Genomic DNA, 15413 nt, shown 5'->3' with positions numbered 1-15413 from the left:
TGGCCATTTATTTTTAAAAATTTAATAGAACAATTTGAAAGCGAAGGAAATGCCTAATACATTTGACGCCCATCTACAAATGCCTTTAAACATTATTATGAAATTAATTCAAGTTAAACATGAAAATATACGCATTAATTTTTTTATATGATTATTTATTTTGCAAGATTGTCAAAAATTTTCTTTCATTTTACGCATTTAATAAATAAGCATGATTCTGAGTATGTAAACATGCATATTAAATCTGCGTATATGAATTTTTTTTTCAACAATTTTTAAAAATAGCTGTTTTTCAGACACCTTACAACAGATGCACACATAAGATTATATGTGCATATTTTCTTTCCATTTCTTTTTTTATTTATTCATATCTATATTTGCACACGTATACCTGCGTATATATATATGCTAATTTTTTATTAGACCTTAGTTTTTTAAGGTGCTTTTATTTTTTTTTTGTTATTTCAAAATTAGTAAACTCTTTTTACCGCTTTAAATAAGTATAAATAAAATACTATACAATAATTAAACCTTTCAAAAAGCGAAAAAAATGGAAGCTTATGTTTACAACGATTATATATGACAGAATGTACAACCATTTTGAGTTTCTTTTCATTACTTTCTTAATTTTTTTATACAAAGTAATATGTTTCTTATAAATATATTTGAATAAAGTTGCTATTGTGCTTTTTTTTGGTGTTGCGGCACATCTGTTATCATTATATGGGTCATTTAGTTATTACATTACAATACCATTATCGTATTGATCAAATAATACACAAACCAATAATAACAATACAACGATTATTGCATAATTACATACTAAATATGCTTATATATTACATATTTTTTTGTAATTTAAAAAATTAAAAAAACTTTAATTTAAACATTATTAATGTTACTTAATTTTATAAAAAGAATGTGGAAAACTGATTTGTTATCCATTGTGAAAATGCCTTTTGACGAAATAGTAGTGTTTTTAAAAAATTTTCCTCATAAAAAAAATGTAAAAAATAAATGAAAAATTATAAATTATGTTGTATAAAAATTAAGTTTTAATGAAATATGTATATATTTGCATTATGACATAAGAAATACAGGTGCCTAAATATGGGCGTATGTATTTTTTTTAAGCATAAATTTAATTGATAAGATTTAAAGAATAAATTTGGAAAAACATACGCATATTTAATTATTGTTTACTTACGAAATGATATTACATTTTCTGTTTTTTTTTATACATTAGTACAATTTTTAATAATTAGATTTCGTTTGCATTGGCAAAAGAAACTATTAAGAATATGTATATTTTCATAATAATAAAAAATATATACATATTATTATATAATTGATTCATCGATTTACAGCAAGCAAACTTTGTTTTTTTTCTTTTGTATTTTTTGTTTGCTTATACATATTTAAAAAAAAATAAAATATTGAAATAAATTTATTCAATAGAAAAGGCCTTACAATATTTGTTTTGTCGATTTTTATGTATAATTCGATATAAATCGCAAAGATATAAATATTTAGTAGCCTTACGATGCATATAAATAATACATATATTTATAAATATGCTGGCATATATCCCGATCGTAACACAACATAATTATCCATACATATGTGCAATCACATGAAGCATAAACCAATTTATACAAGAAAATAATTCAAATGATCATGATTCAAACTTTTTGTCGTCTATTAATATTTAAAAAAAAATTTAAGATTATATATAGTGATAAAATTCTGAAGGTGAAAATAGATATATGAGCATAGTACAATCCATTTTGGCCCTAGTTATGATTACATATATATATTGGCATCTAATATAGACGTGTACAAAAAATATAACATTAATAATACGCACATCTAAAGGCATATTGTGGCGTTTCATTTTGTATGTTTATATATATATTTATACTCTTTTGCACTTTTTCATATTTATATCATTTATTTTTTGGAGTATTTCTATAACATTGCTCGTTATCACCGCCCTTATATATTATTTTTAAATAAAATGATAAAGATATGAATAGAATATCATTATATGATTTTGTGTTGGACGAAATAAAAGGGGGGAGGTATTACGAGCCATACCAGAGTGATAATGAAAATTCTGAACAAGATGGCAACGATGAAAAAGAGGGTATGGGAAATCATTTAAAACATATGAGCTATAGTAATATTCATCAAAGCAAGGAAGAAAATAAACATGATTTTTACGAATTTTTGGATGACCTATTTAAAACACATACAATACCAGATAATGCTTTAGAACATATGATATATGTGCCATTTTTTTTTGAAAAAATTATGAGTTTATCATTTTTGTTATGTTTAGATAATATTCTTTATGACATAACATTTATGCCTATACAAGTAATTCGATCAATTTGTATTTTATTCTATATATTATTAAAAAATATTAGTACCAATTTTTTAAATCGATTTATTGATATAAAAAATTTCAAATTTTATAAATATGCAACTACTTGTAATTTTAAATATTTAAAAAGATACAAAGCTCGAGTAATCAAAAATTCAAATAAATTTATAAATACAGAAATGATAAGAACGGGTAAAAAAATCAAAAATAATGGAAACAATGATATAGATAATTCTTATAATTTAAAAAATTATACATATGATAAGTTTGATGGGTATCATGATATAGATGGTTTTACATATAATAAAAATGTGTCAAATTCAGAGGATATAATGATGTATGGGGAAAAATATTCTATGGAAAATAATTTAGCATTAATGAAAATAAGAGAAGGTAAAAATGGTGATGATGAGTTAAATACTACTTTTTCTCATAGTGATAACGAAAATGACAATAGTAGTATTGATTTTCTAGATTATAAAAATGTTGGAAGTAGTGATGAATATAATAGTAATTATAGTAGCAGTTTTTATGCATCAAGAGTATATTACATGGATAGTGAACATTCAGAAAAAATATATTATAAAAAAAGTATTCGTGATGCTTTAGTTAAAAAAAAATCATTAGTAAATTTTAAATATACATATAGTAGAAGTATAGGGGATGGAACCTCTACTGAGATTTATGGAAATGGGTTTGGAAGAAAAAGAAGAAAAAAAGAAAAATATAAATTATATAATATAAATTCTTTTGATAAAAATGTTAAAAGAAATAAAATATATTTACTTATTTATTTTCTATTTAAACCTTTCATTTTAATAGCAAAACTATTATTTATTTTTTTTAAATATATAGTTAATTATTTCTACTCATTTTTTCTTATTATATATATGAATATAATACACTTTTTCCATATTAAAAAGTTATATACCTTTAATGATATTAAGAAAGATGATAAAACAAAAATATCCACCAGATCATTTGAAATTAAATACTTGTCTAGCAAACAGCAAACTGATAATAATCCCCAAAATGGCGAAAACAACGACAATGATGATTGTGTAAAAGTATATAAAGAAAATCTAAACTCGAATCAGGAAATTAATAACTTATCATCACAAATAAAGCCATTCGATATAGATATTCAAAAAGCAAAACTTGAAAAGGATGAAAATAAAAAAAATGAAAAAAATAGGCAGATCAACTATTCAGAGAACATACAACCCAAATCAAACGTAGAAAAAAACAAAAAAAAAGAGACTGGAAAAACTACTAACGAAGGTGGAAAGACAGTAAATTTTACTAATTTAAGGAATGTAGTTAATAAATATATTAATAAAAAAACGCATAAAAAATATAATTTAAAAAAAAAAAAAGAAGAAAGTGACGTAAATTGTAGAGATAAAGATGATATACACGAAAAAAATAATGAAAATACAAAAATAGATGATGAAATAAAAAATGAAGGTTTTACAATGAATGAACAAAATGGTGATAGTTATTTTTATTACACATGTAATGATCAATATTCAGAAAAAAAAAAAAAAAATGTTAAAAAAGTGAAAAATATGAAAAAGAAACTTTTAAAGGATCATATAAATTTTTTTAATTTATCTTTCCCAGAATATAGTGGATTAATAAGAACCTCATTAATTTTAATTTGTATATACATTTTTTCATTTCTTGATACATCTCGAATTTATCATTACATTCGAGCACAACCATTTATGAAGCTATATGTTGTTTTAAACATGCTTGAAATTTTAGAAAGATTGTTGAGATCATTAGGTAAAGATTTAATTGATAATATGATAAGAACATTTATAAGGATTATAAACTTACGATCATATATATACATAATTCGCAAGCACTATAATAATATGACAAATGATGATGTAAATTTTAGCAATACATCTTTAGAGGGTCGAAGAAAAAAAACATACATAATAAATAAAAATGATATATTACACGAAGAGGGAAATATAAAGAAAAAAAATGAAAAAGTTAAGTTCTCAGAAATTTCCACTAAAGAGTATCAAAAAAATTCGAATTTATATGTAAATTATAAAGGAGTTAGTTTTAAAAAAAATAATGAAGATCCATATTTTAATAAGGAAAAAAATATGTTTGCTTTTTTAAAAAATAATAATGAAATGGCAGCAAATTTCAAATTACCAATATTTTATCCATTTTTAAGTATATTAATCAAATTTATTTTGCAATATATTTTTGTTCTCGCCTATATTTTGACTCACGCCTTTGCCCACCTCATTCGGTTCCTTTCTCTCAACATTGCAATTAATTCGTCAGAGGTAAGCTTTATTTTTTCCATCATTCTTTCTATGCATATGTATTTCTTCTGTTATATTTTGAGAAAAAAAAGAATAAACATCTCAATAATAATACAAATAAGAAATATTGCTTCGTTCTTTTTGTGCAATTATAAAATGCTAGTGTACATATACATTTTTATTCCTATACTTATACACATTTATATCCCTTTGTTTTTATTTGCAGTCTACTATGTTTCTTATTTTAGTTATGAGCAATTTCACAGAGATAAAATCAACAGTCTTTAAAAAATTTAACAAGATATCCTTATTCACAATTGTAGCTTCAGATGCTGTTGAACGGTTTTATTTATTTATAGATGCTTTTCTTGTTTTATTAAAAATGTCAACAGCTTATAGAACCCAAAATTCGTTCCTTAGTATTACTAGCTGGCTGATAATTATTCTATTACTTGAGATTGGTGTTGATTGGTGCAAGCATTCATACCTTTTGAAGTACAACAAATTAAAATCCGAGTCTTTAATCAGATATTTTCAAGTAAGTATACTGAATATGCATATGCATGCTTACATAAATATATATATGCAGAAAAAATATAATTTTTTTCCCCCCAATTTTTAGACTTTGTTAGCAGATGTATTAATTTCTAGAACAACGAATAATAACATTTATTACATGAAAACGACATCATTTGAAGTCCCTTGTAAAAATATTTTTTCATTCCCACATATACCAACAAGGTAAAGCTTTTATATATTATATATTTTCATTTAATTTATTCATTCATTTTGTTTTTCATATACATTTTTGCAACTGCACAATTTTATACAATACATATTTAATTTTTTAAATGCTCAGACGACTTGGATATATGTCAATGCCAGTTGTGACCCTAATTGTATGTTCACTTCCAAGGTAAAAATTTGTGGAAAAGCAAAAATAAGAAAATTTTATGAGTGTATAAAACTCGATACTCTCATTTCCAAATCCCCATAATAAAATAAATATACTTCATATGGATATATGCATTTTTTTTCGTTTTAAATTTCAGACTAAATTATTTATCAAACATTTCACTGCTATCATTTGCCTTGTCTATATGGACATGTTTATTCCTTTTCAAGGTAATAAAATAAAACACAAAAAATGTATTTATATTTATAGCCATTACAAATGCAATGTTGTATATATGATGTGAATATGTATGTCGATGTACGGTTTACAAGTTATAGATAATATATGAGATTTCTTATCTGATTATTTTAAAACACCTGAATATAAATATTTATTTGCACATTAAAAATGTTTTTTCTTTTTTATTTTTATCACTTATATAGATAATATTATCAATTATGATCGTATCCTATACAATATCTGAAAAGCATCAACTTAAAAATTTAAAGAAGCCATATGATGACATAAGCGCTTTATGAAGAAAATTGGATAAAACAATATTCATTTCTTTACCATTATTTATCCTTTAAATATTTTAAAGGACAATACATTATAAATATATTTATTTAATGTATTAATTAATTTTTTTCACATTTTTAAAAAACATGTTTTTGTAATTGTTTTTAAACTAAAACTTTATTTTATGCTAATATGGTTTTTAAAACTATTATTAGCATATTTATAAAAATTGTTGATATTAGAAAAATCGATAAGAATGGGACATTTTCCTTTTTTTAATTAAAATTGGAAATATACTCTTAATTTATTAAAATTTTTTCGTTTTTCACAAGTATTCTTAAAATCAAAATGGTTAGTCTACATATACAGGTTTGTACCACAAAATGTATTATACTTTAGTTGTATTAAATAGGTGTGTGCAAAAATTAATAAATTTAAGGTTAATGTGTTTCTCATATTGTCATGTATCAATGAAAAAAATGGAGTTTCTACACAGAATATATTATATAAGCATTTTACATATTAATTAAAAATGATATATAAATATTTCTATAATATTAAAAATGTAGTTAAAACTAAATTAATTTTATAGTAAACGCATCTTTGCTTACACAGTCGCATATACTTACGACTATTGTAGTGTAGGAATGCACACTGTAAACACAATACTTTTTGCTAATTATTTTGGCTGATTAATTATTTGTTTATAACTCACCACAGTCAGTTATAACAACAGGCCTTTTGACATATCCACTGTTAGATCCTTCTCTTTCCATATCCCTTACAATATTCATACCTTCAATGACTTTTCCAAAAACAACATGTTTTCCATCTAACCATGGGCATGGAACTAATGTAATAAAAAATTGTGAAGAGTTTGTGTTTGGTCCAGCATTAGCCATAGATAATAAACCTGGGACGTCATGTTTCATTTTAAAGTTTTCATCGGTAAATGATCTTCCATATATTGATTCACCTCCTGAGCCATTTCCATTTGTTATATCACCACCTTGGCACATAAATTGTGGAATAATTCTGTGGAATATTGAATTTTTATAGTGTAAATTTTTTCCTCGTGAGCCTACTTTATCTCCTATACATAATGATTTAAAATTTTCACATGTTCTTGGAGTGATATCATTAAATAGTTCAAATACTACTCTTCCAGCATTTTTGTTATCAATAGAAATATCAAAAAAAACTTTTGCTCTACTCATTTTGGATAAGTGGGAAAATTTATTAATTATATAAAATAATTGTATTTAAATTTAATATTTATTTATAAATAATATAACACTTATTTGTATTTAATTATTATAATATTTTTTGTAAACAAATTTAATTAATTTTAAAAATATGTAGAATGCGTTATTTTTTTATGTAATAGTATTTATAATAATATATATATGCATTTAATTTGTACAAATATTAATGCTATTTCAATTAATTATTACTTTATTTTATTGGATTTTGTACATAAAATAATTTGGTGCATATATATTTGTTACGTATTTTCTTCTTTTTCATCGTTTTGTCGTTTATATAATTACGTTATTTTATGTTTGTTTTATGGAGTTGACTCTTATTAATAACAAGTAAAGCGGTGTTTTGTTTTCCTATGCATTGCAATATTATTGTTTTTTTTTTACCCGATAAAATTTGTACCTTACAAATATTACAAAAAATTTATATATTTTTCTAGCATATTATTATGCGTGTATATATAAGTATATATTTTATGATATACACAAAAATTTATTGTAGTAGTATTCCATATATATATACCAAATAATTTCCTGACATATTTAATAAAAAAGCTATATATTTTTTCTCATAATTTTTTGTAGAATGTATAATTTCTGTATTTATATAAGGGGGTATACGAAACAACAAAAATGTCATTTTATAAACTTATAGAATAAAAATATGATTTCCCTTAAATATTTATATTAATATAATAGTATGTGTATGCATATACAACAGTTGAAAAAAGGTATATGGGGTATATAATGCACTTTTAGTCTCATTTTTTTTTTCATAAATATATATAATTTAAAATTGGTGTAGGTTTTCCTGTATTTAACATTATATTCTCTATATTCAAATATGTATATATTATTATACACCCTTTTGTTATATAAATTCGAACAAATGATTGTGTGGATAAAAGTTAAAATGAGGAACTCTTTTATAACATCATCATAAACATAGTTTACCATTTTTAAAGATACGAATATAGGTTAGAAATTATTCTTTGCTATAGTGTATATATTATTATACCTATGTAATGAATTGGAATATTTTTCCTTTGCCTTTTGGCATTTTTATGATATATATACTATATTTTTAAAATATTTTATTAAAATGAAAGATATTATGCACAATGCATAACAAATACAGTTTTAAAATAAATATAAAATCAAATAGTGAATACTTACCACGTGCATATATACACATGTGCATAGTGTGAATAGGTATATGCCCCTCAAAGTGGGAAAAAATATAATACGCATACTACCCATATATACATATATTATGTTACATATATATATATATGCTAAAATACACAAAAAAATAATTTTAGCTATTAAGCATGTGTAATGTCTTCTTGAATAATTATGTATCATCATAAAAAGTGGGATCTTTACTTTTTTTATTATTTATTGTTTCATCATCGTTTTCGTAATCATCACCTTCATTATAGTGATCATTAAAATGAGGATTATTATCGCTAGAATTGTTATATGGTGAATTTTGGGCACTTGTTCTATTTTGTTTTATTTTTTCATATTGATTATTTTGGTGGTCCTCTACATCACTATGATCGCTACTGTCCGATACTAAAACGATAACATTTTGTGCGTTTTCATTTTTAACAACTTTCCATCTATTTTCTGCATATGTTTGAGTGACTGATATTGTACATTTTTTATTATGCCTTCTAATGTCTATTATATTTTTAAACATATTAAATTTGTCGTGGTTCGATATATTGGTATCGTTTATTTTCTTTTGAATCATTTGCTCATTTTTTGAAACAACTCTAAACATGTAATCTCCTGCAATAGGTAATACAGAATGTATATATTTTTTAAACAATTTTTGTTCACTTTGAGAATGAGAACAATTAAGTTGAGAAGCTGGTAGGGATGGTAATATATCATTATTATTTAATCCAGTTTTCATAAAATTATTTTTTTTAAATAAATTTAATTGGCTACATATTCCTCTAGCATTATTTATTAAATTCGAACAAATAAAATGCAAATAATTTGAATCATTTTTATTTCTTAAATTTGACATAGCTTTGAAAATACTTTTTGTGGGTATTTCAATTTCAATTTCATAAAATTCATTATTATCCTTTGTTTTTATTTTTGTTAAATCAAATTGAATACCCATATATTTATTTATAAAACTTGTTCTTTCTTTATATCTTTCATAAACTGGTGTAATTTTTGATAAAAATAGTTTACTAATAGATTTAGTATGTTCTAAATTTATTGATATACGATAATCTAAACAATCATCTATATTATTATCTTTATTTTTACTATTATTTTGTTTATTTATATTTTTATTATATTTATTTTTACTTGTCTCATCATCTTCATTGTCTTCCTCTTCATCATCATCATCAAAATAATCTTTATTATTACCAAGATAAACATTCCATGTATTTATATTTTCTTTGTGTAAAGATTTTGTCATACTTTGATTTTTTTCATTTTCACTTTCATCCATATTAGTTGTAACTCTAATTCGAGAATTATTCTCATTTTTTAGTATATAATATTTATCTACACTTTTATATGCTTTTAAAGCTACAAACTTGTATACTGAATTTTCTTTTTCATTCAAAAAATTATTATTATTATTTTTTTTTTTTTCATGTTCACTTATTCCATTATTTGCGTTATCGCTAATCGACGAGATATCATTTTTGTTTACATTTTTGTTTGTATTATTCAAGTTAAGAATGTTACCTTCTTTGTTGCTATCGTTTAAATTTGTATCATTGTTATTCATACTCGTATTATTATTGTTACTACTACAAGGCTGTGCATTATTTCTTCGTGTCATGTTATGTAAATAATTTAATAAATATTGAAAAGAATCTTTATCAACACCAGATTGGAAATCCGAGAAATTGTTTTCAACTATTGCATCAGTATAAATAGGTAATTTCAATCTGTGTTTATTCTTATCTACTACTAAGCCAATCCTAGCTTCAATTTCGATTTGTACATCTTTACTTCTTTTTATATGCTCATTATTATCAAATGCTAATATTATGTTTTGAGATAACTCATACGTAATCTTGTCTATAGGTATTGGCCTACTGCCATCAAGCAATTCATGGGCTTCTCTCACCATCTTCTTTAAGTGTGAAAAATAAGAAAAGAAATAAAAAAAAAGGGGAGAAAAAGAAAATAAAACAAAGAATAAGGGATAAATAAAAAGGCCATAAATAACAATAGTATCAATTATACTTATATAGTTATTGTATTATTAGAAGATGCTGAGGGTAAAAAAATAAAAACCCAAAAAACCGAAAAAAAAAATTATCCCTTCACATTTTTCTTTTCTATTTATTTTTGCAAGCATATAATAATTATGAAATCGTTGTTATTCCATTTTTAAAGATAAATTTTTCAATTATTGTGAAAAACAGTTAATATATTATACATTTTAATTAAAAAATTCTGAATCAAAATGAAAATACTGCATGCCATAAAGGCAACATATAGTAATTTATTAAACTTATTTTCATAACTTTTTTTTTTTTACTTTTTTAAAAATTTACAGACTGATTTATTTGCATAGAAAAATATGCACATGCGCATACCCACAATAAATGCTTACATAATGTTTATAAAAATATAAATATAATAATACATATATAATGCAATATAAGCTAAATGACTTTTGTCATATTATGAGCATTTATCGCCATTTTAATGAGAAAAAAAAAACAAATTTCACAAAAATAAAAACAAAATGTTATTGTTTAATTTAATTTGTTTTCATGCATAAAACACATTTGGTATACTTGGTGTTATTTTTTATTTTTTATCAATTTTAAATTTTTATTAAGGATGTTGATTTTGTCATTAATGTATGATAATTTTTGTTCTAAGAATGCCTTCTTTTTAATTTCGTCTGATCTTTTTCCTACAAAAAATTGAAAAAAAAAAGTAACAAAATTTGTGTATAACCTAAGCAAAGTTCTTTTAAAATGAAGAGCATTTTATAGGTACCATATTTAGGGCATCGTATAAGTTCTGATTCTTTGGTACTCTTTTCTAGTTTTAGCAACTAAAAGGATAAGCAAAAAAATGTAAATTTAATAAATACGTTTCATACTTCAAACATAAAATATAATAAGATAAAATAAAAATAAATTACAATCAACTGTTTTTCTATGGAATTTATTTTTTCGGTAATGTCTGATTCTCTGGGACTAAAAAAAAAGAAAAGTTTACAATTCGCTATGAGAAATCGCCATATATGTTTTATTCCTTGTTTTGTTGATATTTAAGAAATATATTATTTTAAATGTATATTTTTTTTTAATAACATTTCATCCGATTTAAATTCTTCTCTTTCCTTAATAAAAAAAGGGATATACAAGTATTTGTATGTGATATAATAATATATAAAATATTTATACATATGAAAGGCATGTCTAATAGGGAATAATAGCATGTAAAGCAAAATATAATGAGCTATATATATGATAGCTAGCTAAATATATAAATATAATTATCTATTTAATACTTGAACTTTGTCCATATTATGTTCATTTTCTTTTTCTATAAAAAAATAAAAGCATGTTAAAATATGAATGTTTAAGAATATGCTTATATGATTTTTGTTCATTTGATCATTCCGTTTTATATAGCACTAATCATATGGTATACTGATACCTTGGGGAAGTCCATATTCCAGATTGGCATTAAACATAATAGTTTGAATTGTGGGAGAAGTTGGTTTATTCACTTGATGTAATTTATTTTTACATTCATATAATTCATTTTTTAGATCCTTTATTTCTGCCTTCAATATTTTTTCTGCTTTTCTAAAATGGATACAAAAATTTATATGGAAATACATGTACATATATACCCCCAAATTATGCAACAATATATAAATACAATTTTATCAAAAAAAAATTTACACATATATATATGCATTATGTGGTATACTCATATTTTAGGCAAGTTCGCTCGTAAATACTCTTCTCATTTTCCATATCTTTGAGTGTAATTCTACATTGGAAAGTGAAAAAAGACGTCATCAAATATATGTACAAATAAAAATAAAATTAATCAATAAGTTAAATAAATCAGAGTCAATTTTTTTCTCATATAAATGTGTATAATAACATACTCCAGGTTTTTGAGCTTTTGTTCTAAAGTTTTTGAATATTGGTTATTTTCTGATATGGCATATTTCTATTAAAATTTGAAAAATAGAAAATAAAAAAAAAGAAATGATGGGCATAACTAAAAATATATTTAGCTATTTTTTTTTTTTTACTATCTTGTAATTTTCGAGGTCCTCTTTTAACTTCTTCTCCTCCACTTTATAGCATGAAATCAAGTATTCATTATTTCGTTGCCTTAAAATGGAAAAAAACAGAAATAAATGGCGCTATTTATCATTGTTATTTTATGCATAAATATCTTCTTCTTTATATAAGCGTATATGAAAAGCCTTATGCAGAGATAAACCCTCAATAATCGTAGCTTTAATTGATCTTAAGAAATACCAACATTGAATATACAGACACACATATATATAAAGTAATCATTGGCGATTTTTCTTACTCCTCATTGTTTTGTTCCTTCAAAGTAGACACATTCGTTTTTGCTTTATTTAACTCTTCCCTTAGATTATTGTTATCTCTTTCTACCTAAATATTAAATTTAAAAGAATGAAAAAAAATGGTGTAACAAAAAAATTATAATTTTTATTTTTAGCATATACATATGTACATATTAATTATAGTATATATGATAAATAATTAATTTTGTTTGGGGTACTTTTATATTTTTATCTTGAAGTTGCTTTAATTCCAGTTCAACTACATTTTTCGATTTTCCAGATATTTCCAGTTTTTTTTTGAGATTTATCTGAGAAAGACAAGGATATATAACATATGTCAATGCATATAATTATGAGTAATAGAATATATATTATAATTATATACAGTTTAAAAAAATAAAAATTTTAAATAAAATGAGAACTGTTCATCGAAAAAGTGTAATGCTAATACAAGACCCTAATATTTAATAAGAATATTTCAGCATACCATTTCATCTTCATTTTGTTGTATAACCTTTTCATTGTTTCCCTATTAAAAAAAGAAAATATGTATACTATATAACTCCTAGTGTTTTGAAAAATTATTTTTTGGCGGTTATTTTAATAATTTTATTCATGTCTATGCATATATATAACTTACACATTTGTTTTGAAAATAAAAATATTTTTCATAATTTGTATTCACATCATCATTTAGCATATTTATTTTTTTTTCATATTCTTCTATTAGCTTGTTCATTGTCTGAATTTTGTCTTTTAATTTTTTTGTGTTTAATTCATTTTTATTTATGCTTTCACATTTTTGGAAATTATTGTCATTAGCTTCTTTATTATATTTTTTTAATTTTTCGATTTCTTTTAATAACATATAATTAGCATTTTCTAGGTTTTTTATTTTCTTTTTATTATTATGATTTTTTAGTAGTATAGTGTCATTTTTTGTTAGCGCTTTTATTTTTTCATCATATTCTTTTTTTATATTATTTGTTTTGTAAGCTATTTCATTTTTATATTTTTGCTCGATTTTTATAATAATTTTCTCAATTTCTTTGTTTGCCTCTTTAATTAAATATTGGAATAATTCTTTTTCATGATCATTTGAAAAAGTAGCATTTTGCCTGTTTGTCATTTTTTTAATATTTATCCCTTTTATATGGTTGTCTTTTATCTCTAATTTGTTTGGCCTTATATATTTATTTTCCTCATTTTTTTGTGCAACCCTACAAAAATTATTTTCCATATTATTCAATTCTTCTATGTCATCATTCTCCTTTATGTTTTTACTGTATGTGTCATTTAAAATTGTTTTTTTTTTCTTTTCTTTTTTTTTATTTTTTTTACTATTCCTTATAGCACTATTTACATCAGAATGTTGTGACTCTGATATTTGACTATAGATTGATGATTTGCTGTTATTCTTGTTATATTTATTCCCATCATAATTACTAACATGATTAATATCGTTTAGTATATGCATCTCATTTCCCTTCCTTTCCTCTCCCCTTTTATTATAATCTACATTGGCGCAGGAAATGGAAGGATTTTTATTACAAAATTTTGTCGTGTTTATCTGATTTAATATAAGAGGCTTTTCTATTCTATTTAGTGATCCTACAAAAGGATCGTCATTTCGATCTGATATCATTTCAACATTTCTAATATAACTAGGATTCCTATTTTTAGTTTCTTTTTTTTTTTTAAATGAAAATATAATTTTTTTTTTTTTTGGCTTTTCACTATTTGTATGGAATTTTTTTTTTTCTTTTTTTTTGGCTCGATTTCCGTCTTCTTCACCCTCAGATAATTGGTTTACATAATCATGAGTTTGATCTAAAGAAATACTACTTTCCGATTCAATATTTGTTGAATAACCTTCAAAGTCTATACTTTTGAATTGCTCATTTTCATTTGCTGTGTGACTTTTTCTTTCATTATAATTTGTTCTTAGACAATTCAAAATTGGATTATCATTTATATCGCTTATCTTTTTAAACTTAGGAAGACTGTTATAATAATTTATGTTACACAAATTTTGGGACGTCATGTTTAAGTTGTTTAGATAGTCTTTTATTAAATTCAGTTTATCTTCTTAAAAGGAAATGAGAAAACGAGCAAACAATATATATTAAATATATAATCATATTATAGATTAAAATAAGCAGATTTGTGTAATATATACAAGAAATGGTACACATGTTTAGTAATAAATACGTCTAAATCATATTTACTTAACAGACACATTTATTATAAATGCATATATATATATATATATATATATTTATTTTTCTTAAACACAATAATTTCCTGTACATATATGTATACCATAAATTGTAGACGTTATTATATGGGAAACAAAATTCACTATACATGTATTTTTTATTTTTATTTATTTGTTTACCTTCTGTCATGGTTAATATATTGCTTTCTCTATATTTTCTTTCATAAATTTTAAGAAAATTATGAAAATTTTAATATGTAGCAAGAATGTTGT

The 15413-nt window shown here is 23.0% G+C and overlaps 4 protein-coding genes across 4 annotated transcripts; 1 reads left to right on the top strand and 3 right to left on the bottom strand.

Annotated features, from left to right (window-relative positions):
• Positions 1-2028: 2028 nt before the first annotated feature.
• PVVCY_1201740 (cyclic amine resistance locus protein, putative) lies at positions 2029-6111 on the top strand (the record flags this gene model as incomplete). Its single annotated transcript, XM_008625185.2, has 6 exons — positions 2029-4698; positions 4904-5215; positions 5300-5418; positions 5537-5593; positions 5730-5802; positions 6016-6111. 6 exons carry the CDS (start codon positions 2029-2031, stop codon positions 6109-6111), a joined length of 3327 nt encoding a protein of 1108 aa, XP_008623407.1.
• Positions 6112-6795: 684 nt separating this feature from the next.
• On the bottom strand, positions 6796-7308 carry PVVCY_1201730 (peptidyl-prolyl cis-trans isomerase, putative; the record flags this gene model as incomplete). The annotated part of the gene is made up of 1 exon (XM_008625184.1): positions 6796-7308. One exon carries the CDS (start codon positions 7306-7308, stop codon positions 6796-6798), a length of 513 nt encoding a protein of 170 aa, XP_008623406.1.
• Positions 7309-8707: 1399 nt separating this feature from the next.
• Positions 8708-10468, bottom strand: PVVCY_1201720 (mRNA-capping enzyme subunit beta, putative; the record flags this gene model as incomplete). The annotated part of the gene is made up of 1 exon (XM_008625183.2): positions 8708-10468. The coding sequence occupies one exon, from the start codon at positions 10466-10468 to the stop codon at positions 8708-8710; it is 1761 nt and encodes a 586-aa protein (XP_008623405.2).
• Positions 10469-11150: 682 nt separating this feature from the next.
• Positions 11151-15330, bottom strand: PVVCY_1201710 (conserved Plasmodium protein, unknown function; the record flags this gene model as incomplete). The annotated part of the gene is made up of 14 exons (XM_037634637.1): positions 11151-11266; positions 11353-11410; positions 11501-11555; positions 11673-11701; positions 11873-11907; positions 12022-12173; positions 12301-12363; positions 12485-12549; positions 12635-12716; positions 12925-13010; positions 13141-13230; positions 13410-13451; positions 13563-15010; positions 15321-15330. 14 exons carry the CDS (start codon positions 15328-15330, stop codon positions 11151-11153), a joined length of 2331 nt encoding a protein of 776 aa, XP_037490707.1.
• Between the last annotated feature and the right edge of the window lie 83 nt (positions 15331-15413).

The sequence above is a fragment of the Plasmodium vinckei genome, assembly GCF_900681995.1.
Source record: "Plasmodium vinckei vinckei genome assembly, chromosome: PVVCY_12".
Lineage (NCBI taxonomy): Eukaryota > Apicomplexa > Aconoidasida > Haemosporida > Plasmodiidae > Plasmodium > Plasmodium vinckei.
The sequence above is the reverse complement of the archived record's forward strand: the minus strand, read 5'-3'. Positions and strand labels throughout refer to the sequence as shown.